The sequence below is a fragment of the Gopherus evgoodei genome, chromosome 1 (assembly GCF_007399415.2).
Source record: "Gopherus evgoodei ecotype Sinaloan lineage chromosome 1, rGopEvg1_v1.p, whole genome shotgun sequence".
NCBI lineage: Eukaryota > Metazoa > Chordata > Testudines > Testudinidae > Gopherus > Gopherus evgoodei.
Window position 1 is genome coordinate 112,693,254 of NC_044322.1, and position 26,552 is coordinate 112,719,805.

The 26,552-nt window shown below is 40.1% G+C and overlaps 1 protein-coding gene across 2 annotated transcripts in view; it reads right to left on the reverse strand.

Moving 5' to 3' along the window:
- Positions 1-4,241: 4,241 nt before the first annotated feature.
- RGPD4 (RANBP2 like and GRIP domain containing 4) overlaps positions 4,242-26,552 on the reverse strand; it is a 66,504-nt gene continuing 44,193 nt past the window's right edge. For both annotated transcript variants that reach the window (XM_030569391.1, XM_030569381.1), the window contains 9 exons: positions 19,497-19,661; positions 18,262-18,354; positions 14,038-14,240; positions 12,444-12,657; positions 11,775-11,870; positions 11,371-11,516; positions 7,751-8,024; positions 7,297-7,631; positions 4,242-5,629 (listed from right to left, as the gene is read on the reverse strand). In XM_030569391.1, coding sequence (XP_030425251.1) covers positions 5,327-5,629; positions 7,297-7,631; positions 7,751-8,024; positions 11,371-11,516; positions 11,775-11,870; positions 12,444-12,657; positions 14,038-14,240; positions 18,262-18,354; positions 19,497-19,661 — 1,829 coding nt within the window. In that variant the 3' untranslated portion in view covers positions 4,242-5,326. The remainder of the gene's footprint in view (positions 5,630-7,296; positions 7,632-7,750; positions 8,025-11,370; positions 11,517-11,774; positions 11,871-12,443; positions 12,658-14,037; positions 14,241-18,261; positions 18,355-19,496; positions 19,662-26,552) is intronic.

Sequence of the window (26,552 nt, forward strand, 5' to 3'; positions counted from 1 at the left end):
TGCCTGATACGTGCATGCTCCATACACTAGTAAAGGGGGTAAGGAGAGAGGAGTTGGAGCAGGGTGTCAGTGGCCTCATTACACAAAATAGTAAAGATTTGGAGTTTTTTTTAATCAAGATGCTAATTGCACAAGAAACTTTTAAGCTTCTCATGAATGCACAAATAGCACTGTTTTATATGTATTCTATACATAGATTATACATCTACAATGAATACAAATTAACCAATTCAGAATTTTTGTAGAAGATAGAATAAATGCAGTTTATTAGTCACAGTGCATCTGGCAAACTCTGCTCACACGGCAAATGAGAATTTCTCTAATTTTCCTAAGGCTGATTTCCACTGCCCCTAAATTCTGTACAAAACCAAATTTATGAATCGCCTCCAGTGCACTGAACCATCCATAATTATGGCATGGGCAATAATTTCAGGAATGCTCTAACTTGAGAAGTGCAGTCCTTTGGTTGTAGTTTCATGACATTAGGGGTAATAATTAGAGGTGGTCAGGAATTTTTCAACTAAACGTTGTTAAAAAGGCCAATTCATCAAAACCAAAATTCTTCACAATAACATATAACTTTTGATTAAACTTCGGTGATTAGAGGTTTCACAGGTCCAGAATAGCATTCCTTGTCAAGATGAGAGACCCTGCCTAGAACAGCCCAGGATTCAGACGTGAAAAACCCAACTTCAAGTCCCTGCTCTGCTATTTGCCCACATCTTAGGTGAATGCCCTAACCACCAGACTATTAGCTGTTCTACAATGGGTTTCTCAGTTTCTGCAGATGGAGCTGTTCCACTTTAATTGGAGCAGGGACTGGAATGTAGGTCTCCCATTTTTCAAGTGAGCATCCTGGCCACCGGGGTATATAGGAATGGGTCTCAAGCTTTTTGCAAATGACATCAGAAGGTTCACAGTTCATCTTGATGCAGAAAAACTGTTCCCTGCCTCGCTCTAGTTGCTAGCTCAGTTTCATGCTCCAGCATTTCTAGTGCCTCAAACATGCAAATTGGGGTTGATCATTTTCAGCAATGAGTGTATGCAGTAGTTGCAAGTACTGAGGGTTAGTTTTGTTCGCACATGCTCACCTTCATTCTTATTTCTGTATTGCAGTGGTCCCCAACCTTTTCGTCTGGCACGTGCCAGACGAAGGACCGTGGCTGCGGTCGAGCATCCCCTGAAATGCTGCCAAATTTCTGCAGTGATGCCTCTCGATGCCACTTGTCAGCGGCAAGTGGCGTCATCCAGATGTGTCACCGCTGAAATGCTGCAATTCAGCGGCATTTCGGAGGATGCTCGACTGCTGGCCAGGATGCAGGCACATTTAGATACCCCCACGGGCACCATGGCACCTGCGGGCACCGCGTGGGGTCCCCTGCTGTATTGTATGCTTCAGATTTTTATCTATGGCTAGAGTTCATATATACATATTATGGAGGAATGTTGCAGGTTCTGTAGAATTTTAAACAATCAATAGGGAGCCCCTGTTCTTGCACCTCTCCAAATTACTTACACTCTATGTTTTGACAGCTTTTCAGTAGTGATAGACTAATGAAAAAAAGTTACAGTGCACTTTGGAAGTCTCATTACGATTGTTAAAGTAATAACTTGCTTAAATAAAGAATGCTACTTATATCAAGCCAATGCTGCTCTTGAAAATATACATAAAATACCTTCTCATTGCCCTTGTATTACCAGGCTTAATGCTTCAAAGCTGGGCATAGCAGCCAGTTGTTCAGCTGATCAGCTTTGAGCCCACTGATAAGGAATTCCTCAAAACAGACTGAAGTCTTCAAATAGATTGCTTGTAGTAGGTTACTGAATTGCTTGTCATCGCACTTGTCATGCTTGACTACAACCAGCATGTAGGATGCAGGAACAGGCTAAAGCTTGCAGAAAACTAAACTTTAACTAAGTTTGAGAAAGACTGTCTAACTGAATTAAATGCAAATTAGGACATTCTCCACCCAAACTGAGTGCAAAAGGGTTTATGGATGGTTATAGTGCCATTGATACCTTTTTCAGTTCCAGTCTGCTCCATTCTAACTAAACCAAAGATAAGCAAAAAAGGATAATACGAATTGGGTTGAAAGAACACAGCATTAGCTGAAGTATTTTCAATTCTTTACAGAGCTAGCCCCAGCCCCATTGGGATCAGATGTATGCTAGCAACAACTGTGTTTAAAAGATTATTGCTGGTAGTAGGGTTGCAGCATAGTTTCCATGACTAGTACAGATTGGATTTTATTTTTTGCCTACGCTCCTATTGACTAGCAGAGAGACATACTGTAACAGACCTTTGGCAGAGTTGTATCAGTACTCTGCAAAGTTGAAGTAAGTGGCATATATACAACCAATTAGTAGACAGAATAGCTTTGTTTTTATTCCATTAACCACATAATTTTTGTAAAGTGAAATACAAGGCAAGATGCTTAGTTTCAGCAGTTTCCTCATACTATTTTATAAACTAAATCTACTGACAAGTTATAAACCATGCCCATGACTCCTGCTACTAATAGTTATTTCATAAATGTGTATAGATTGAATGTTTGGCCAGACCACTTTATTTAAGCTCTCATGTTTTAAGTGACGATACCATAGCAGCCATATCCTTCTTAGTTTACTGTTAGCCATCACAAAGCAAGATTGAGATCTGAAACATTTGTGCAAAAGCACCACAATTTGATGCACTGTAAGAGTGCTGATTTTGCCAAGCTGACATTTTAAGAACTAAAAAAGCTTTGCAAAAGTGAGTTTTTCAGATATTTAAGATTGTGAAACTTGCTGTGAACTAAGTTGATAATTAAACTATTCATTTTATTATACAGAGAGAGAGCAATTGCATGTGGACAATACAAGCAACAAAAGGTTTTGAGAAAATAGCCTTGAGTCAGCTAGGAGATGGCTACACAGCAATTAAAAGCCCAAAGCTGGCCTGTGCCAGCTGACTCAAGGTCATGGGATTGTTTATTGCAGTGTAGACATTTGGGCTCAGGCTGCAGCCACAACTCTGAGACCCTCCCACCTTGCAAGTCCTAGAGCCTGGCTCCAGCATGAGTCTGAATGTCTACACTGCAATTAAACAGCCCCACAGCCTGTGCACCATGAGCCTGAGTCAGTAGGCATGGTCCATCTGCCAGTTTTTAATTGCAATTTATTGATTGCATTCTAACACCAGATGGTTGGTTAAGAAAAACTGGCTAGGGCTGATAACTAAACCAGTTTTGTTGGTTGCAGGGTGCTTGTACTAATTCTCTTGGTGTGAGTAAGAATGTCCAGTAGTTGAGAGTGGGCAGAGTTTAACCAAACTGGGGCACTGTGTTCCAACTGAGCAGCAGAAAAGGAGCCCTGAACAACACCTTGTTTGCACACGGGCTCTCAATGTGGACCCTACCAGTTTGTTCAGAAGTGTTTCTGCTCTTTATCTTTTGAGGTACTTTAGTGAAATAGTATTTGAATGCAAATGTGTGATCTACATTAGTAGTTCTCAACCTTTATGGGATCAGGACCCATTTGTAAATGTTTATGACCTCTTATGAACCAGTAGTCTGGTGGGTGGAGACTCTTGGATAGTTTTGGTCAGGTCTTGCCTGGCACTCACCCTGCAGTAGCAGTCCCTGTGCTAGGGAAGGCTGGCAGGACTTAGCTGTCAGCCCTAGGCATTGCAACCTCCCAGGTTACAGCACTGCTTTAGTTTGGCCCTATCCATGACTAGAATTTGTGAGAGTGAAGTTGTGACCTGACTCATGGGACTGCAGTGCCACCACTCAAATTTGGCCTACATGGACTCCCATCATGATGGCTGGGCTAAACCTGAGTAGTTCTGGGACCCTGGAGCAGGGAGGCAAGCCCAGTCAGCCTTATGGGACAGAAGCAACAGGAGCTGCTATATGATCCTTTGAAAAATTCTGGCAACCTAATTTTCGGTCCTATTCCCCATATTGAGAAACCCTGATCTAGGGGGACCTTTAGATATCCTGGCTTTGAATCGTGTGCCGATCACTGAAAATGATACATGCAGTGTTGTAACTATGCTGGTCCCAGGATATTAAAAAGAGGTGGTGAGTGAGGTAATACCTTTTCTTAGATCAACTTCTGTTGGTGCGAGACAAGTTTTCAAGCTTACACAAAGCTCTTCTTCAGCTTGAAAGCTTGTCTTTTTCACCAACTGAAGTTGGTCCAGTGAAAGATCGCTTTTCTCACCTTGCCATTCAAAATACTGTTAAGCTTGCACTGGATCTGAACACAATATTGCCATTTATAAGACATGCTTTAAATTCACAGAATTCTATTTAATATAGTGAAAAATCTTCTCCTTGGTGTACATGTAGTTACTCAGTTCTGATTTTAGCAGACATTTACCACAGCTGAAAAAACAGGATATCATAAAAAGCAACAAAAAACTAGCAGAATTTGGACCAAAAAGGTCACTCAGTAACAGTAGATGCAGAAATACAATATAGTTATTTTTCATTTAAGATCCGAAGTTTTTACCAGCTTTTTTTTTCCCACCCAATAAGCTTTACAAATTCTTTATTTATCCAATTGCCCTTACAAGTATTTTTGCAGTCTCCCATATACAAAGCAGTGATACAAACAGTGGCTCTCAAAGCATATTAATTAATAGCAAAGGAAGATCACAAGTTCTCAGTCAGATTTTGACAAGAACTTATGTTAACACAGTATACACACAATAGTTCAGTAACTTCAGGGTTCAGGTACCCAAAGGCTGTTTCACAAACAAACCATCTGGTAGAAAAAACACGTTTTCTTCAACTTAGGAAAGATATCATTTTTCTCTCTAGATGGAAGTTAACTTATATTTGCAGCTGAATGCTCTTAAGAGTAAGGAGAATGAATTGCCACTTTGCTTTTTTAATTTTTTCTGTACATCAGTGGGAAGAAGAGGAAATAGTTCTCACATAGAACTACTTCAGTTTGGAAACATGACAGCTAATTCTGTATTCAAAATACGAATACATAAGTGTAGCAAATCAAAATAACTGAAAATAGATTATGCATGTAATATTCCTTGTACAAACCAAAGTGAAGAAAAGACAATTGCTTTAACAAGACCAGAATTTAATTTTAAATTTTTCACATTTAAAACAAATTTCAGGATAACATATGCCAGTGTTTTAACTTTATTTCACAACATGCAAAGTCAATTAACACATAAAAAAGTATGTTTCTGTAAGTTGTAATTTTACATTTATACATCAGAAATATCAATTTTAAAAAAGCTGAACATAATTAAGTCTACAACAGCCCAACTTTGATTTATGCTGTTAGTGCACATAACTGTAGAAACGCTACTTAGACATTATATTTGCCCACAGTCTGTGATGACAATTCTGTTCATCAACCCTTTGGGAGAACCAAAAGATTCCATTTTTTTCACAACATCCATGCCATCCTTCACAAACCCAAATACCACATGTTTAAAGTCCAGGTGTTCTGCTTTTTTAAGTGTGATAAAAAACTGAGAATTATTGGTGTCCCGGCCACGATTTGCCATCGACAGTAATCCAGGACCAGTGTGTTTCACTTCAAAGTTCTCATCCTCAAATGCATCTCCATAAATGGACCGTCCACCTGTTCCATCATGCCTAGTGATATCTCCTCCCTGAAAATTTTAATCATTTATAGAATTAACTCATTACTAGCCCATAAATATCTATCAAGTAGAAAACTTCCTGCATGTTTTCCTCTAAGAATAACTGAATTGGAAAAATATTAAGAGCTCAGATGTCTGGATACTGACAAAATAAGACAGAATGGTATCTCATTCTTAGTTTTAGCCATACGTGATCATCATAACAAGCGAGCAGAAACCTGAACATACAAAGTGCTCATAACAAGGACAAAATTTTCGTATGTGCTAATTTGTGGCCTAACTGCAAAAGGTACAGAGAGTCCTCTACTCTGAGAATAACTGGTGTCCTTTCTGTTTTCTAGTTGAATCTACTCAAATTTGAGGTCCGCACCTTACAAACTTGGGCAGGTAAGACGTTCTTTGGGCTTGTCACAGGGACATCCAGGAAAATTAATCCCAATTAACTAGAGGTGTGAATCTGAAGTGAATTAACCCCACTAAATCCCTGTGTGCACACTGCATTTGAAATTCAAGTGGCCTTAGTTCAGTTTAAAGTGAATTAAACTAAGCCAAATTAAAGGCTACTTCAGTTCCGAATGAGGGTGTTCACACTAGGTTTTAATATGGTTTAACTAATCCACTTCAAACTCACAACTTTAGTCAATTTGGATTAACTTTCCTGGACGTCTGTGTAGACAAGCCATTCATATGTTAGCCATGTGTTCTTAACAAGCAAAGAAAAATGAAAAATATTTACTGCTAAGGGCACCCTGCAGCTAATATGAGCCACTCTAATGCCCTTCAGAATCAGGCCACTAGTTTTTCTAGTCCACAGCTAGCCTGGGCCAGTGTTTGGGTATTAACAAGCAAATGGGTCATTACTAGCATTATGGAGCACACCAGTTGAGATCACCACATCCAAAGTGAAACGAATTCTAATAAAAATCAGTGTAAAGAATGGAATTAACAAGTACACATTAAAGACAAGTATGAAGTATATGGAGACTTTCGAGCATGCTTATTAAACTGGGAAATCGGAGCACCATACTCCAATGCAATAGGATTGGATGATAACTTGAATTCTTTGATTCTGAGTGTTATACAAAGGCAGCCTCTTTACCCGCCAGTTTAGGTTCTCAGTCTGAGAACTGAAATAGCTGTACTAATTACTAACCACCACATTGGCTAGGCACCCAGATAAAAAACAGTACTCAGTATACTGTCACTGTTTGCCAAAGATTGAGTCTGCAGAAGTTGGTGCATCAAGTCTGCACAGATAAGAAAAGTGTGCAAATCAGTTTGAGAAAAGTGAAATGATCCATGCAAGTGGCAATTGCCTTGATGCATCTGGCCTAGAGAATCTTTATCACTGACAATACACTGAGCCAGAAAGAGCACAGCCTAACTTTTAGATGTAGGTTATATTTGAAGACCTAGTATTTAGGAAAAACAATTACTTTTAAATGAGCAAATCTGATATGGAAATCATTGAGGTACAATAAAAGGAATCCTACAACTTTTTAAAATAAAACAACCACTTTTCAGACAAGAAGTACACTCTTAAACTAGGGAGTAAAAGCCTATCCACTGAATCAAAATCTTTGGTAACCTCCTCACTCCATGTAACAAATGGTCTTAGCTGTAAGAAACAAAAATAGATTTTATTCTAAGAAAAAAAATCTTCAACTTGCACTTACCTGACACACAAAATCAGGAACTATTCTGTGAAATATAGAGTTCTTGAATCCAAATCCTTTTTCCCCTGTGCACAGGGCCCTGAAATTTTCCGCAGTTCGAGGAACAATATTTGAAAATAGTTCCATGGTTATGTGTCCTAAAGGTTCATCATCAGCAGAAACCTCAAAATATACTACAGGGTTGGTTTCCTTTGACAGTTCTGCTGCCAAGGATACATGTGCTCTCTGAAGTTCTGACAAATTTTGTTGGCATTCTTCAAATCTCCTCTTGAAGGAATCAGCCATTTCTTGGCTTTTAAATCGAACTGCAAATTGTTCTACTTTTGCTTCGCCATCTGAAATTAAATTCCCAAATAGATCACAGCCTATTCAGCATCAGTTACAGTTTTGTCATATATACATAAAGAAAAATTTTTCAAGCAACCTACACAAAACACTATCTTTTCAAACTCACCAGCATAATCTGTGGCAGTCCATACTAATGCATTGTTTGATGTATTCAAGGGCTTTAAATTCATTGTTTTTGTGATTACATGATTTGCACACACTTTGAGAACTTGGTCCCTTCTCATTAAAATTCTGTAATATTTCTTCTGTGTATGGAAGAGAATTTTTATCTCTCCAACTCCACGCTCTTTCCACTGGTTGACTTCTCTGTCCCATCGATAGAGTTTTGCCCTCTCTTTGAAGAGAATTTCTTCATCCTCTTCTCCAGATTTCACCTCCACCTAGAAAGCAGCAAAAATAGCATATTTATGCATTTCCTAGACAGTTACAGTCACCAGGAATCTACTCATGCATTAGAGAGAATGGGTAATAGCGTTCTATTATCCTGATTTTACACCCTTCTCCCCATTTAAAAAGTCTTCCTCCAAAAACATACTTTCTATTTGAAATTCTGCATGGGCAGGCCTGTAGCCAGAGGAGATTATTCCCAACTTTGTGGTGAGGTGAATACATTTTTGAGATAGGGAATTGAAAAGTGAGGTTTATTTCACAGTTTAGAAAGTTAACTTTTTATAAAGTCATCTCTCAAATACTGTTTTGCCTAGAGGAATTTGCTCTAAGAATCCTTGACATGTTCTGGGGCATAGTTTCTGGCACAGAAGTTCTTTTCTACATGTTTGTAGACCTGAATGCTTTGGAAGTGGTCCCACCCAAATGTATAAGCTTTACTGGGATACAAGTGTGCTGGAGGAGTAGCATTATTTTTTATATAGCATAACATAGCGCTGTGTGTTATTTTTAGTAGTGTGCTATGCTTTCTGCAGACAAGAGAATGATCTCAAAGTACTTGCTTTCTATAACTAAACCACAAACAAGTAGAAGGTGCAGGATTAGACATGTGCATGAAGGATATGTATTTGCTTTTGTTTGGCTGTGCATATTTCAAGTTTCTGGTCTCTTTACAAATGTTAAAAACTACAGTTAGAGTTCTGTTTTGGAACAAATGAAAGCTTGAGAAGATCAGGTATTACAAACAAGCGAGATGGTGAATGAGGAAAGGTTGTTTATGGGAGGACATGTTAAAAAAAAAGAAGGGGGAATAGAAGGGACAAGGGAGATTAAAAGGAGACACACAAGGTGAAAGATGAGTGAGGCTGTGCAGGATTTTAGAGAAATGTTACCATGGATTAACTGTTACACCATGTCTATAATTAAAAGACAATCAAGTTTGTCTTTAGAAAAGATTTTAAAAACAACCCAAATAGACACCTCATTAACATTTCTAATATGGTTTAAACATCACCAGTTACCAGACTGCATTCAATGTAGATTAAGAAATTGCTGCTAGGATAATATGAATAATGGAGTTATATAACATTTTCTCTACTATGCTATCCACCTTCCACTATAGGACTACTACGTCCTGCCAGGTCTTGAACATCTGTCTTTTGCTTACTGTGCGCTACATCTTCAGATTAATTTTGCTCTGATTGTGCTATTAATTCCTTATTGCTCAGTGGTCCTGGCAAGTGTTCACCCAGGTTTAGAGGGAAGAGAACAGAATATATGGTGTGGTACAACAGTTTTATTCTTGGCAAGAGATTTGGATGGCTGCATCACAAATAAGTGGTAAAGCCATAAGCGAGTTCTGCAGGTCAAAGCAGCACTTTAACAAGTGTATTCCAATCATTTATTCTGAATACACCACATATTTCGCAGAATAATCTTTAACCATCTGAGCTCTTAAAAGAGTTATTGGTAGTATTGTGCATTTTTGCGCACAAACTCTAGGTCCCTTGTATAAGTCAAGATGCATAGAATTCAAAGTAGTTAAAGTAATTTCAGAATCTTTAAAAATATATGCCTAAGGCAGCTTTTCCATACAATCTTGAAATTTTAACAGGGTTATTAGAATCATGTGTTCCATCCTATTGGAAACCAGGGAGACTCCATAAAAATGTTTAGCCCTGATAGTATCTAATACTGTGTAGCCTATTTTTTCCCTCTGGTGGAGAATTGATTTTTGTCCATCCGGGGCCTCAGAAAAGCAAAAATGATTATTTTTTAGAAGCAGCAGATATTGGCATCTAAGTTGAACGCAATGCAAAGCCTGGTAAAGTGGGGATAATTTAAAGTTCTAGCATATATATGCTAGCAAGCAAGCTAGAGATAACGAGGTCAGTTCAATCAGGGAGGATGAGGCCCTGTTCTAGCAGTTGAGGTGTGAAAACCAAGAGAGGAGAAACTGGTTCTGTAGTTGGCAAGCCATTCACAGTCTTTGTTCAATCCTGAGCTGATGGTGTCAAATTTGCAGATGAACTGAAGTTCAGCAGTTTCTCTTTGAAGTCTGGTCCTGAAGTTTTTTTGCTGCAGGATGGCCACCTTAAGGTCTGCTATAGTGTGGCCAGGGAGGTTGAAGTGCTCTCCTACAGGTTTTTGTATATTGCCATTCCTAATGTCTGATTTGTGTCCATTTATCCTTTTCCGTGGAGACTGTCCAGTTTGGCCAATGTACATAGCAGAGGGGCATTGCTGGCATATGATGGCGCGTATTACATTGGTGGATGTGCAGGTGAATGAACCAGTGATGGTGTGGCTGATCTGGTTAGGTCCTGTGATGGTGTCGCTGGTGTAGATATGTGGGCAGAGTTGGCATCGAGGTTTGTTGCATGGATTGGTTCCTGAGCTAGAGTTATTATGGTGCGGTGTGCAGTTACTGGTGAGAATATGTTTCAGGTTGGCAGGTTGTCTGTGGGCAAGGACTGGCCTGCCACCCTGAAACATATTCTCACCAGTAACTGCACACCGCACCATAATAACTCTAGCTCAGGAACCAATCCATGCAACAAACCTCGATGCCAACTCTGCCCACATATCTACACCAGCGACACCATCACAGGACCTAACCAGATCAGCCACACCATCACTGGTTCATTCACCTGCACATCCACCAATGTAATACGCGCCATCATATGCCAGCAATGCCCCTCTGCTATGTACATTGGCCAAACTGGACAGTCTCCACGGAAAAGGATAAATGGACACAAATCAGACATTAGGAATGGCAATATACAAAAACCTGTAGGAGAGCACTTCAACCTCCCTGGCCACACTATAGCAGACCTTAAGGTGGCCATCCTGCAGCAAAAACATTTCAGGACCAGACTTCAAAGAGAAACTGCTGAGCTTCAGTTCATCTGCAAATTTGACACCATCAGCTCAGGATTGAACAAAGACTGTGAATGGCTTGCCAACTACAGAACCAGTTTCTCCTCTCTTGGTTTTCACACCTCAACTGCTAAAACAGGGCCTCATCCTCCCTGATTGAACTGACCTTGTTATCTCTAGCTTGTTTGCTAGCATATATATACTTGCCCCTGGATATTTCCACCACATGCATCTGAAGAAGTGGGTATTCACCCACGAAAGCTCATGCTCCAAAACGTCTGTTAGTCTATAAGGTGCCACAGGATTCTTTGCTGCTTTTACAGATCCAGACTAACACGGCTACCCCTCTGATACTTAAAGTTCTAGAATATTTTCAGTTTTACTAATTAAATGTGTTGTTAGTTTCATGGACATGCTTGTTTTAAGAGAGTCTCTAAACGATGACCAAAACCATCTTACCTCTGGTAAGGACACTATAGGTTCGAAGTGGATATCATCACTATGTACAACTTCTTCATCACTACCATCTTCATCTTCATCTCCTTTACTGGCTGGCTGTACTCCGAATACAGCTGCTCCTGTATTTTCCCATTTGAAGTTTTTATCTAGTTATGAATAGGAGTTTAAAGTTTCAGATATCTTTCCAGACGCTCCAATATACACACACACATGGGTATTATACACAAAGTTTCTTAATTTTCATAAATACCATTTCTAGAAAAAGACATTTAGTTTACATGTATTGTCACTTACAATTTAGTACCTTATGAACTAGTAGAGATTCAATGCGCATAAATACTTGACATAAAGTTACATCAAAAGTAATTCCAATGTGAGTTTATCATCAAAAGTTTGAATCTGACCTTTAGAACCAAAAGCAAAATCCCCAGAATTTGAAGCCAGATCTGCAAATGACAAGCCAGAAGTAGCGTCAAATCCAAATGCGATTGCTCTGCTTCCTATCACAATGAGAGAAAGGTGTAAGAGAAAAGAGCATGGCAAGGATGACTTTCCCCACTGAATACTCAACTTTATAACTGTACATAACACCAAGATCCAGAAAGTGGCTAATATAGCTATAAATCCAGGGATTACAGCAAATTTATATCTCCTCCTCTTTTTCACATGAATGCCAATGTATAGGGACACTTCAAAGTGACTAGTGGCTCCTTAAACATATATCCTAATAAAATAATAATATATTGGTTCTTTGGGGCCCCCAGAGAACAATTTACGTGATAAATTGCCACCCTTTCTTTGCAAAACTGCAGAGCCTTAACTACTACTAACTTTTCCACACCCCCTAATTTGTACACAAAGGACAATTAGTCTATATTTAATAGCAGCATGCAGTAGCGTGGGCTCTCATAATAGTAGAATTACCTTTGATGCACATGTTCATTTTTTCTTTATTCCTTTGACCAGTACAATGATTTCAAGTAGCTAAGCAGAATTAGTACACTTCTAAAATCCATCTTGGTTACATACACTTCTACAGAGAAATGTGACTTAAAGCCCCAAAAGTACATTACCTTGGTTTATGGACTCTGTTAAATTTGGATCATTTTCTTTTTTAGTTGACAAATCAACAGGTTTGTCATCAGTTCCTGACAAAGTCTGTGATGTGGGGGGGGATTCTGTGGTTGAGTCTGGTTCTTCACATCTAGTGGTTGATGGAACAGATACTTCAGCCTCACTGGTACAGACTATATCAGTTGAACTGGTAACTTCGTTTTCCAAAAACTCCTAAAAAAGAAAATGTGTGTTTCCAATAAATGCTTTAAAAGAGCCAAGTATTCAGAACATTTAGAAAACACCAGCTTAAATTCTTTTGAAAGCTGCCAGAACAGCAGCATTAGATAATGCAGTCTCCCCTCCCCTACCCCCAAACAGGAACACTGCAGAAAAGTGGGAGTGGTGGAAAACTATATAAAAGCTAGCACACTGATCTTCAAAGCTAAAGCACCTTTAGCTCCAATTGACTTCAATGGGGTTTGTGGATAATCAACATCTTTGGGAACAGATAAGGCCATAAATGCTCATGGAATTAGAAGGAAGGGGGCAAGGAACACAGATTGCAATCCAACATCTCCATTGCTTATAAAATGTGTTTTTTCCCCCAAGTGGAAAAGTTTTTGGGATCCAGGGCCCTTCCTTTGACACTAACAAAATATACCAAGTAACAATATTAATAAAAATTAATACCCAAGGTGCTTGAACAAGCAGGCTAACAGGTTACAGACTTCTAAAGATTTTAGAAGGAATTTTTTGTTAATGTAATGAACTTAACATTTAAATCACTTAACACTACTATTAACTTGGCAAAGTGTCCTTATGTTCACATTCTTCTTTAAATACTGTTAGATCATTTACTTTTTCTGAATCTTTGAAATTAGTTCTTGCACACTCAAAAGCTATGAAGTGCTTATGATTTCACTGTACTGGGGACAGAGAATGGGGAAAAGAGTAGTCTGGACAGAAGATTGAACATGAGGCTAGAAGACATACGGTTCAAGTTTTAGTTCCAGGTCTGCCAGATACCTGCTTCATAGCCATGGACAAATCAAACAGTTCTTGCTGTGAAATCCTCAGTTCTATAAAATGTCAACCACACTAAGTTTGCAGGGAGTTTGACTATTAGTGATTTTAAAGGACTTTGAAAATATGAAGTGCTAGTGTGTTTAGAAATCCCATATATATTAAATGCATCTTATTGTGCACAAATACATTTTTTAATTCTGCAATTTAAGCTTTTTAAAAAATGGTTTCTACAAACAGCTTCAAAAATTTTATCTGAGATTAGATTTGTTATTTACTTTAAAAAAAATCTCCAGGGAAACCTAAGGAATACTAACCCACTGGGACTGAAATCGAAAGGAAATGTTTCATAAATGGTCTCAAAATTTCAGATGCTTCTACCACAGATTTGATTGGCACCCTACTGAGCTTATTTCAGTACAGGGGAAACTATTTTGTTCTTACTTCTTAGCGTACACCAGACATTTGATTTTAAAAAGCTAAAATATTTCAATAAATGTACACGGTATTCATAATGCTATTTCAGTGTTGATAGTTAGTGCCACCAAAATGAATTAGAAAAGTCATGCTTTGAATTTTAGTTCCTACTTTGGCTTCTTGAACTTTTTTAAGTTCTGTCTGAAAGTCTTCCAGATTGTCATTGTCCTCATCAGTATCACTACCAACACCACAGAAAAACGTAGAAGGAAGCTTTAGAGTCTCTGCTTTAGCCTTTTCTTCAGGAGTTGGTTTCTTTTCCCAAACAATAAAACACTCTCTCTCATTCTCTGGTTCAGTTTCTCCCATGATACCTAGAGAGACAGCACATCAGAAGTTACTGAAAAGTAGCAAACAGAGCAGAGTTCTGAAGCAAAAAGTTTCTAGGACACAGAGTATGAGTCAGCGGTCAATTCCTGCTTTAGGTATCACAAAAAGGAGGTTTGGATAAATAATTTTTTAGCTTCTATGCTAACTTTTACAAATTGCACATTAGATTTTCTTGCTTTATTTAACTCTAGTACCTTGATCCAACTGGAAATACAACACCAATTTTAGAGCCCTCCATTGGTAGAAGCTTTTCATTTAATTGGAAAATAAAAGGTGGTAAATTTGCAATTACTTTGCCAGCAGCCAATTTGAGTAGTTTGGCTCTGGAAGAATCTTCACAAAAAGGCTTGTCTAATATACCTTCTCTTCCTAATGTTCAAACCCCTTCCACCTCCTACCCTCAAGAAAAAACTCATACCACCTAGATGTTATAATGAAGTTTAAAAACAAAGTTTCCAATTATACTGCCAGAACCAATAGGCAGGGCAAAATAAATTAAGTTTTCTACAAAAATGACATTTCTTGCCCTTACTTTTGGTACCACTAACTTTTAGATCATTAATTTACAACTTGTTTGTGCCTACAGATCAAGTCTATTCATGAAAGGTGCCACATAACTTTGGAACTGAAGCTAATAACTTCAAGGCTATGATTTCTCTGTTCTGACTGAATCCCTGAAATTTCGGTTGTAAAAATTTGGCGGAGAAATGGAAGCCTCGAGATGGGAAGGGACATGATGGCATGTCCTGTCAGCTTGTTCTGATACAGCTGAAATAGATGCTGGTCTGTGCCTCAGGTCCTTTGTGAGTTCCAGTTGTCCATTATTTAGTGATGGGGACCTGCAGGGTGTGGAAGGGTTTTAGATGTCCAGGAGTTTGTGATTTCTCCTTTTACAACTTTCTGCGGTATGTCCTGGATCATCTTTGCCATGCACCTAATGATATCTTAGAACACTTTGAAGTCATCCACCAAGCCAGGCAAAGGGGATTCACTGCCTCATCAAGGGAGAATGAGACCACCACACCAGGGACCAGTTCTTCAGCAGGCAGCTGATATTCTTCCTCACTTTCCTCCTCTTGCCTCTCCTGTAACTAAGTCTGCACTAGCTGGCTTTACTAAGATGCCGTATAATCTCTCTTTGGGTAAGGGTATTTAGCCCCGAGACAGTAGAGGATGTAGGCTTTCTAGGAGTATAGCTGCACATCCCAGGGTGTCCAGTAGGGTCATGGTTGGAAGGGATATAAATACTGAGATGGGGGGACACATGAGGGTGAGGGGGAAGTTCCAGGAGTTCCAAGTATCTTCCTGCTACCTCTCCTGGTGTTTTCTCTAGAATCCCTATCCAAGGAGAGGAGAGTGGCAGTGTGCATGATGAGTTGCTGCTGTGTCTACATGATGACAAAAAGGAATACGCTTCCTCTAATGGAGGGCTCATTCTATCCAGAGTGCCCTGCCTTTGAAGAGGAGAGAGGTGGGTACTGGGGATACCTCTTTAATCTGATGTAATAACAACTCTGGAGATGTGCTTGGATATCACCATCCTCAAGGAGAGATGACTTGGTACCAGGCCCACAGATCAGTCACTTGGTAGTACCGTGATTGCTTTGGGTAACAACTTAGCTGGTATTGAGGAAAATTGTTCTGATAGGCACCTCAAGTGGGAGGAACAAGTCTTCAGAAACTGAGGCACTGGGTACTGAGAAACCTGGTGTGGAGAGAAATGCAGTCCACAGACTTAGTGGATAAAAACTGCTCTCCTGAAAATTGTTACGGAGGCACCCGAAGAGGGCTTGTCAGGTTTTTGGCCTGTAGGAAGATCAGTTCAAAATGCCAAAAGTTTGGTGGCTCTTGGTATTAGCTTATTAGGCATCAGAGAAGGTAATTTGTGCCTTGTTCCTCACTAGAGCAGCACTCCTTTCTGCCTATTAGTGATGTCAATGCCAGAATGGTTGCAGTTGACTGGAGCCTCTTAGATGAGGCCAAAGAGCTAGGGTTGGAATCTCAGCCCACAGGAAATCAAGGACAGACTAGATGGATAGGTCTCAACCTTTTAGGGCTCCGGACCCATCTGTAAACCTTGATGGCCTGTCATGACCCACAGGGATCCACTGGGGAGGGGGACGACATGCAGGATGCTCAGAGTGAAGATTCCAGATGCTCTCGCCAGATATAGACAGGTGTCTGGGGGACAGAATGGCCTAGAGGTGCAGTGAGAAAACATCTAGGGATCAGGATTGATAGTATGATGGAGGAGTACCTGGCTGTGGGCTGGGGAATTGATGTCAGGGAGGGGGTTCCTTAGAGAACATGACACACCAACTACATCCTCTTGGCTCCTGTCCTGAAGGGCAGGTTGGGCTCACCTCCCACTGAGGTTGCAATACTCAGTGATGGTTGCAGCTCAGCGGCTCACCGGACCAAATTTGTGAGAGTTGTTGCTGCAACATGATGCATGGGGTTACTGCGTGACTCACTCAAATTTTGCCCAGCCGGCCCCGCATTGTCATGGTGGAAGGGTGGCTGGGTCAAACTTGAGCAGCACTATGGCTCAGTGCATCATTGCAGCACCTAGAACGGGGAGCTGAGCCCAGCCAGCATCATGGCCCATTGACAAATTCTGGCAACCCAATTTTGGGATGCGACCCATAGGCTGAGAAACTCTGGACTAGATGATTGTGGTTTAGTACCCTCTATTAGAGTGTCCTCTCCAAGAAAGCTTGCATCAAGCTATCAAGGAGGAAGAGCTTCAGATGGTCTTCCCTAGCTTTCTGAGTGCACCTGGAGAATGAGTGACCACTTGGGAATATGTCTTTCTAGTCTGAATAGACATCAGGAGTTGCCATCCTCAATAGGCGTCACACCTTCACATGAAGAACTGGTCTTGAATGTCAAATTTAGCTTCTGCCATCGTGTTAGGTCCATGTATAGGGGAGGAAGAAGTGTCTACTGTAACAAACTTAAGTGAAAATTATTTTGGGGGGCTTTTCTGCCAGTAGGCAGATACTAACGAACCCCAAATCAACCAATTAGGTAACACTAGCACAGTGTGCAGAGAAGAAGGTTGCTACTGCAGCGTTTCCACAGATGTTATGGAATGGATGGTGAGTTGGACCTGCTTCAACCTTTATGTCCTTGGCTGGCACTGGGGTAGGGCAAGACGACATGTAAGGCACAGGTGCAGCCCAAATACACACTGCTGGCCACATACGAAGAATGGAATCCATGTGGACAGTCACTGGAAGACTAGGGAGAATTTACTTCGCTTTCCTTCCTTACTTTATAACCCTAAGGATGAAAATACTAGTGCTGAGATTGTAAAGTTTAAAATTTATGCAGAGAAGTTATTGGGATTTACAGGAAGAAACTTCTGCTGGTTTCTGATAGTTAGTATAGTTAAGACAACCTAGAGGAAAAATGCTCCACCAGATTTATAGTGTGTAGTTCTAAAGCCTTCGGGGCTTCATGTTCATTTTTATTACATTCCAGAGAACAGCTCTCTCTATTTGAAACAGGAAGCCTATGCAATTCTAAATAGAATAACTTCTTTAATGTTTCAGTCATTATGGAATTTTGAGTATGTCAGTGTATTCCATCCTGCCATAAATTTAGTAAATACAGTGTAGGTCCTGACAACCAGTTATTCCTGTGTACAAATTTGCCTCAATATACATATACATATCAATTACATACCATAGTGTGCACAAAAAGTTCAATACCAGGATAATTAAAGAAACTGCTATAACTTGTGCCCAATTTTAAGTCGTTCTCCTAGACTTTGTATCTTAAATTATTTCTGGAAGTGGAGTGCATGTTGTGTATCTAACCCTCCACAAAAGGTGCAACACTGATAGAATACAAAGTATGTCAGCTTTTCAGATTTGATTACTCTAAATATTTAGACATGAAAAAGCAGTGTTAAGAGGTTTTAAGTTAAGCAGCAGTTTAGAGTTACACTTTCAAATCAGAGGGTGTGGCTGAAAATTCTGTTTCAAAGTTTTTATTTACCTTGCGCAGGATCTTTTGATGTTTTATGCTCTTTGGGATCATCAGGATATAGCTTTCCATTAAGTTTCTTAACAGCCATTTCATAGTCTTCATCTTAAAGACAGAGAATTGAAAAGAGTCAGTGATTTCACACCAAATATCCTCTGGTAACCATCAATTCTAGTTACCCTATTCAGACTTGCAAGTCAATCAGGTTATGGAATCATGAGCTGCATATTCACATTAGCTTCTAATTTTTAAGAAGGGAACAGCCAAACAGGAAAAAAATAATCTAAATATTTCTTGCTGTGTATGTATTTGTTGATCTAGTTAAATGTTGAAAAACGCCTTCAATATAGACAGTTCTGATTTTGGGGCAAATTCAGTCTTATGTTTCATGATGCCCAAAATACTTTTATATCAAGTAGTTTCATAGCACGATTATGAGATGAACAAGGAAAAATTTACACATAAGCAGCTGTTAATTAGCAAAATTGGATAAGGAATCAGAAAGAAAATGGATATTTAAATGTGTTGATTTATAAATATGCTACAAAGTCTTTATGAAGTATTTATTTCTCAGGGCAAACTTCTGTTAAGTTAGACAATCACAGTCCTCAGCAGCAACCAGGTTCATAAATGAATTGAAACATTTAGCATCTTGACATTAGGATTTTCAGAAAATTAGTTATTTTTAAAAAGCGATTTACTTTAAGAGGATGTTGGGGGACCCCTTCTGTTACTTTTCCATTTTTTTTTTATTTATTTTTTTTTTTTAAGTTTTGGGATACGAATGGCGTGTGTTCATAATTTCATGTTTTCCCAGAATTGCCTCCTAATAGGGAGGTCAGACAGAAGAGCAGAACACATTTCATTTGTGGTTCCATGGTCTATCCAGCCAATTGTGATTCAGGAAGATAGGGGCCATTCTTGGTGCTTCTGGTGTCAGACCCATGAGGTCCTGAGCATACTGCACTGAATCCCCTTTTATCGTTCCAAGAGATAACTTAATTGTAGTAAGGCATATATGGCTGAGTTGAGCTACACAACAGTAACATGAAGATCTCATTACACAATCTCTGGCCACAAGAGACAGGAGCACTGTGTCTTCAGAACAGGTATAATGTTTCCTCAGAGCATAAGAGACCTGCCCTCCCCACATCCCCAAAAGGTAAATTTCTATTGGTCAGGCCAAAGCATACGACTATTGCTTCACAGTTAACCCAGAGTGGATAAACAAATTTACAGCCCCTTACCATCATCATCTTCACTTAAGTAACCAGGCTTATTCTTATAGCAGAAGAATGTTGAAGGTAGTTTAAGAGAGTCAGCAAGAGCTCTTTGTCCGGGGGTAGGTGTTAGCTCATAAACAATGAGTACATCAGAGGGAAGTTCTACATCAGTTTCTTTTTTCCTCTCAACTGTTACAAAACCAAAAAGATTAACAGGATCAAAATGAACATGCTTGAGAACAAATCTGAAAATAGCCTCTACAGTTAAAGTAATTTTGAAGATAAAGTTAGAGAACACATGTAAGCTGCAAATATATAGAGCCACAAGAAACTAAGCATCAAAATTATGACAGAGCACTAAGAGAAAGGGATTTAGTATGAAGAAAGGAATGTGTCCTTCCGACATCAACACACACTAGTAAATACTTACGTGTCTCACCATGCTTTTCACTAGGCATAAAGCTAGAGTTGCCAACTTTCTAACAGCACAAAACAGAACACCCTTGCCCCATCCTATTCTCCAAGGCCCTACCCTCACTCACTTCATTCCCTTCTCTCCCTCGCTCTCCCCCACCCTCACTCACTAGCTTATTTTCACTGGGCTGGGTTAGGGGGTTGGGATGCAGGAGGGGGCTCCGGGCTGGAGGTATGGGAGGAGGTACAGGCTCTGGCTGGGGGTGTGGGCTCTGGGCCTGGATGAGGAGTTTAGGATGGGGCTCCAGGCTGGGGCCGAAGGGTTTGGAGTGCATAAAGGACTATGGGGTGGGGGCTGGAGTGCAGAGGGAGTAAAAGCTCCAGCTAGGGGTTCAGGCTCTGGGATGGGGGGTTCAGAGTGCAGGAGGAGGCTCCTGATTAGGGCAGGGGGTTGAGGTGTGGTAGGGGGTGTGGGCTCCAGGAGAGAGTTCGAGTGCGGGAGGGGGCTCAGGGCTGGGGCAGTGGGTTGGGGTGTGGGCTCCAGGAGGGAGTTCGGGTGTGAGAGGAGGCTCAGGGCTGGGGTGCAGGAGGGAAGTCAGGGCACTTACCTTGGACAGCTCTTCAGAAGCTCCCTCTCCGACTCCTAGATGGAAGCATGCGCAGGCCAATGGGAGCTGCGGGGACAGTGCGCGGAGCCCCCATGGCCACCCCTATACCTAGGAGTTGAACATGCCAGCAGCTTCCTGGGAGCTGCACAGAGCTTGGTAGGGAACCTGCCTGCGCTGTCAACTGGACTTTTTAACAGCAGTGCTGACCAGAGCCATCAAAGTCCCTTTTCGAGCGGACACCTGGCAAGCCTATATAAAGCATGCTTCACTCTTCACAGTCCTTACTTCTGTTTATTTTCATCACACAACTTAAGTCAGACCCAACTGCTGCATGCATTTTAAATTTAGAAAGTTATTTAAATAGTCAAGTGTAGGTACTTTTGGCATGCTGAGTACTTTGAATTAGAGCAAAGGAGCATAATTTTATTAAAACTCACTTTTAAAGATGCAATGTAGAGACTGAACTAAATTGAATGCCAAAATTTGTTACCTCCTATTCTCTTGCACATTTGCAAGTGTAACTACCCAACTGATTTTTCTCAGTAACAATCCTGCAACCGGAATTGCACAGGTGGGCCCACAGGCACATTCAGAGCCCCCACCAGATTCCATACACACAGATCTAATTGTATGATTGAGACCTAAATTTACGGACAGAAACTTGGATTTGTCTACAAGGAACTGTTGCCAGATGAATTAAAAAAGTCTCTCCAAATGGGATTTAATTCCTGAAAAATCTCAAGCAGGAGCTCAATATTTTACATATTAGACTTTCTATATTAAAAAATTGGGCTTCTTGTTAGCTACTACATCGATAGATTTGATGGAGTAATAAGGAAGGCTATGCACCCAATACATGCAAATTTCAAGTTAAAATTATTCTTACTCCCCTCCTCTGTTTGGAAGAACAGGATCATATCAAGCATACAAGTGTAATTAGGACTGATTTTCAGCCCATTTTAATTAACTACTTTCTCCAGCTAGATTGACTGCCACATCTACCTTCGCTCACTCCCATCTTTTCTGCACATCCCTTTGATTTTATTTCCACGCCCTCCCCAACATTTGTACTACCAAAGCTGCCCATTCTGCTTTTACTAAGGCCTGGTCTACACTTGGGGGCGGGGGAAGGGGGAATTGATCTAAGTTACGCAACTTGTAGAAAACTTAATTTATTTTGCCCTGCCTATTGGTTCTGGCAGTATAATTGGAAACTTTGTTTTTAAACTTCATTATAACATCTAGGTGGTATGAGTTTTTTCTTGAGGGTAGGAGGTGGAAGGGGTTTGAACATTAGGAAGAGAAGGTATATTAGACAAGCCTTTTTGTGAAGATTCTTCCAGAGCCAAACTACTCAAATTGGCTGCTGGCAAAGTAATTGCAAATTTACCACCTTTTATTTTCCAATTAAATGAAAAGCTTCTACCAATGGAGGGCTCTAAAATTGGTGTTGTATTTCCAGTTGGATCAAGGTACTAAAGTTAAATAAAGCAAGAAAATCTAATGTGCAATTTGTAAAAGTTAGCATAGAAGCTAAAAAATTATTTATCCAAACCTCCTTTTTGTGATACCTAAAGCAGGAATTGACCGCTGAATAACGTAGCTGACGTCGACGTACTTAGATCAACTTACCGTGGTGGTCTTCACCACAGTGAGTCGACTGCTGCCGCTCCCCCGTTGACTCTGCCTGCACTTCTTGCTGAGCTGGAGTACAGGAGTCAACGGGAGAGTACTTGGGGGTCCATTTATTGCATCTAGACTAGACATAAAATCGACCCCTGCTGGATCGATCGCTGCCCGCCAATGCGGCGGGTAGTGAAGACATACCTAAGAAAGCACTGGGTAAGAGAATGTGGCAGCTGATTGTCAGCTACTCATTGTTGCAACTTTTATTGCGTTAAGAATCAGAAAAATCTGCTACCATGCTACAACACAGACAAACTTGAATCAAGATTGTTGACAGTGAATACATTCCTTAAGAAAGGGTTTAAGCCCAGCTTGTGTACACTTTTGCCTAGGTAAATAAAAATAGCTAAAACCTGGGCCTGAAGGAAGTGGGAGTTCTGATGTTGACTTGAGAGCCAGGATTTCATCTAACATCTTTAAAGAAGTTTGGAAGTTTCTTTTTCTTGGTCCTTTAACTTTTAGAATGACCTTTTTCATCAATTCTTCTTTTCATGCCTATGCAGTTTAAGGTCTACTGTTCGCAAAAGAAATTGGGTCACATTGGGAAATACATCTAAGCCTGTATAATGCACCACAACCATGGCTTTTGGCCCCTTGACATGTATGTTGAAGCAACATCTAATTAGTAAGTAAAGCTCCACCAGCACACAAACAGAACAATGTCAAATTCATAGAAGTAAACAGATTGAGCCAGCCAAGCTCTATTGGACTTCCAAAAATCTATTTAAACCTTAAAACCAAAACCACACAACATCTGGCAGCCAGCAAAATATCTCATTAAAAAAACACTCCCTGGTTCTCAAAAATCACATTTATATCCTTTCAGGCTTTTAGATACTACAGAGATGATGACACCTCAATCCTGAACTGCAACAATCACTGCTCATCACTGGGACTTGGGCATCCAAGGAATTATCCTGTTTGTCCAGATCTTACTCTACTTCCACTATACTATTAGCACTAGTTTAACACAGCTTCTGAAGAGCAGTGCAGATGAAATCTAAAGAGTAGCTGCTGCTAGACCAGGGATCCGCAACATTTGTCACGCAGCTCGCCAGGGTAAGCATCCTGGCGGGCTGGTGTGTTTACCTGCCGTGTTCGCAGGTTTGGCCGATCGTGGCTCCCACTGGCCATGGTTAGCCGCTCCAGACTAACAGGGGCTGCAAGAAGCAGCATGGGCTGACAGATGTGCTGGCCACAGCTTCCCGCAGCCCCCATTGGCCTGGGACAGAGAACTGCGGCCAGTGGGAGCCACGATCGGCCAAACCTGAGGACACGGCAGTTAAACTATCCCATCCTGTCAGAGGGCTTACCCTGGCCAGCCATGTGCCAAAGGCTGCCGATCCCTGTCCTAGACAGTAAAGTTTCCATGTGCTTTATGTATTCTAAAAAGGAGAACAGTTTGCATAGCACATCTTTTGAAGATTCTCTCCCCCCAACTCCCAAAGGGAGAGTAATTAGTTCAAGAATTAAACATCAAGGCTGGGTTTAAAACCATAGCAGTTAAGAGCTCCAAGTACCAAAAAATCCTACTTTTTTGTTCATGCTCCAACTACTCAAACAGAGCTACACCAAGTTTCATACTTGACATGAAAGTTTCCTCTGATCAAGCCCACCTCAGGATGTTTCAGCACAACCCCTCATCAGTCATATCTGGTTAAAAACATGGTTTATTGTAGTATTAATAGTGAGATTAACCCTCAAAAGAGAGAATGGAGAATTTGGTATGAATAGCCTTAGAGGTGTGTCCTCAAGAACAAAGCTGAGGTAGAGTTGGGAAAGCTCATGCTGCTATTGGCCATACTGCACCCATTCGATGGCTAGCTACAGGATTTTAGTTCCGAAGTTGCCAATCCAGCATCTTTCATGAACACAAAGCTTCCAGTAAACCATCATTAAATCAGACATGCAGAAAACATACATTACTTCCATGCAATAAAGCAAATATGAAATACGTTCAAGGTACACCGTAGTGTACTAAACAGAAAAGTCTGTTCAGATTAAGCAAGGTGGTGGCCAAAATCATCCAAGAATGAGTCCAATATTTGTTTGGCATCATTGCAACATCCTAGTAATCCAATGCCCACTTCACAAAATGCATGGTTCAGAAGAAAAGGTACAAAACAGGTATTGCAGATAACTGACCTAAAATATAGCCAGATTTAGTTGCTTTAGAAGAGTCAATTTGTCCTTGTTTCATGTTTTGCTATTAACATTCCAAAATCTGATTTTCCGATTAATTATATGAATAGACGTGGCTGAGCTATTTATAACATTTCCAACACAGCTATATAACAAATATGAGAAATTTTATACACCACTGTTTAACTACCACAAAACCAAAATTAGATTCTGCAGACTGAGCAGATACAAGGAAAGTAATTATGATCCATCAATAGTGTTCATTCCATAACATTAGAAAAGAGGCATTACTTATCCAAAGCAGCTCTCCATTGCTGTCCTAGCATTTTGCTTTTCTTTTAACTTACTGATGTCAAGACTAGGTAGAACGAAGTATCTGAGTCTGGGCTGCTAGTGTTTAATAGCTGTGAACTGATTTTTTGTTCACTGATATTGAAGATTTTGTAGACCTGAAGATTAACTGAGTTTTCTTTGTAAATACTTTGATATCATTAGGTCATGTTACTGAAAGACTCAGAGGTTGGTTTCCAGATGGCTTATATTAACAAACATCCTTGCTTTGCTCTAAGGGTGATAAATTTGGCAGGGGGGTTAGAACTACTATGTTCTGCTAATAGTTACATTTTTCTAGAGGGCTGCTTTTGCCAAGGCTGGAAGGAAAGAGCTAGAGTTTCTAACTTGTTTCTAAAAAGAAATATCACTATCCGTAATCCTTGACTACATTTTTAATGGGTTGGATTTGAAAGGCAGATTTTAGAGGTGTCCTCTATTAATTCCCTCCCACCCCCATCAGATCAGTACATTCAAAGGCTCAGCTGTAGTCAAATGTGGATTCTGATATTTTTTTAGTATCAATTTTTTAAAGAGAATAAAATTCACACCGTATTTCCAAGGTCTGTAATGCAGAAGAACCTATTGAACTAGATCTTGTAGAATGTTATAGTCTCTACCTGTGGAAGTTAAGAACAGTTTGAAACTTCCAAAAAAATATATGGGTTCTTTGTTTTCCATGTAACAATGCACCTTAATGTAGCATCACTAAAGTAAATTTTGAGGTACAAGCTTCATTTTAAGATCAGGGAATATTTTGTGCAACTTAATCCTGTGAATGTGAGATCAGAAAGTGTTTCCTATTTTAGTTTTTCCTCTTTTTACAAACAAATCATATCAAGTTATGGGTACTCAACATTTAAAAATATCAACTACACTATATATTCATCACTTTTTCCTCTGTAAAGGAAGACGACTAAGATAATAAAGAACAAATTTAGCCGGAGGAAAGAATCAAGGATATTTACTTTATTTCAACAAACAACAAATGAGATGAACTGAGGGTTTTAAATTTAGAATCTGATTAAAATTAGAAATAGCAATATGGTTCTTTTAATCTGGGCCGGGCTCCAGGCACCAGCAAAGGCAGCAGGTACTTGGGGCGGCCAATGGAAAGGGGTGGCACGTCCGGGTCTTCGGCGGCAATTTAGCGGCAGGTCCCTCATTCCCGGCTGCCGAATTGCCGCCGAAGAATGAAGCGGAGCGGCTGAGCTGCTGCCGAACGGCCGCAGATCGGGGCTCCCCCCCAGATCAGGGCTTTCCCCCCATGCTTCGCTGCTTGGAGCGGCAAAAAAGCTGGACCCAGCCCTGCTTTTAATAAAGAAAGAATTACTATTGGTGGAAGCATGTAATATACCTTTTCAGATTATACTGATGGAAAACACTTTTTTGATACTCTAGGAACTAATATTGTTAGAACAATGAGAAGTATTTGTTTTATGGAGACAACATTTGACCAAGTTATTCTTAATCTAGGTAGAACTGCATGTATTTAGATTATACCATGTGTTTGTTTTAAGATCTGGTTATATATGTTTCGTACTGAGGACTGTTGCAGCACTAAAGTATGAGACATTGTGTGTCCAATTAAAAAAAAAATTCAATAGTTATATTACTATTTTAAAAGGAAAAAAATAAAAATAAAGGTTCCAAAAGTTCTCACCAGCCTGGTTTATTCAGCAAGTAGTCAGTCATCCAACAAAAGTCTATTTTTAAAAATAAGTTAGGTGCAGAGCAACTCCTTATGCAGCCACACACTGGGTGAGTAGAGAGCACTGGCCTCCCAATCTCAAATTATGACTTAATAATGAAAAGGGCCAAAAGTAAACAATTAGGGGAGCAGTGAGCAAACTTTTGAACGCTTCCAATAGCAGACAGGTGGATTCAATTCAGACACTAG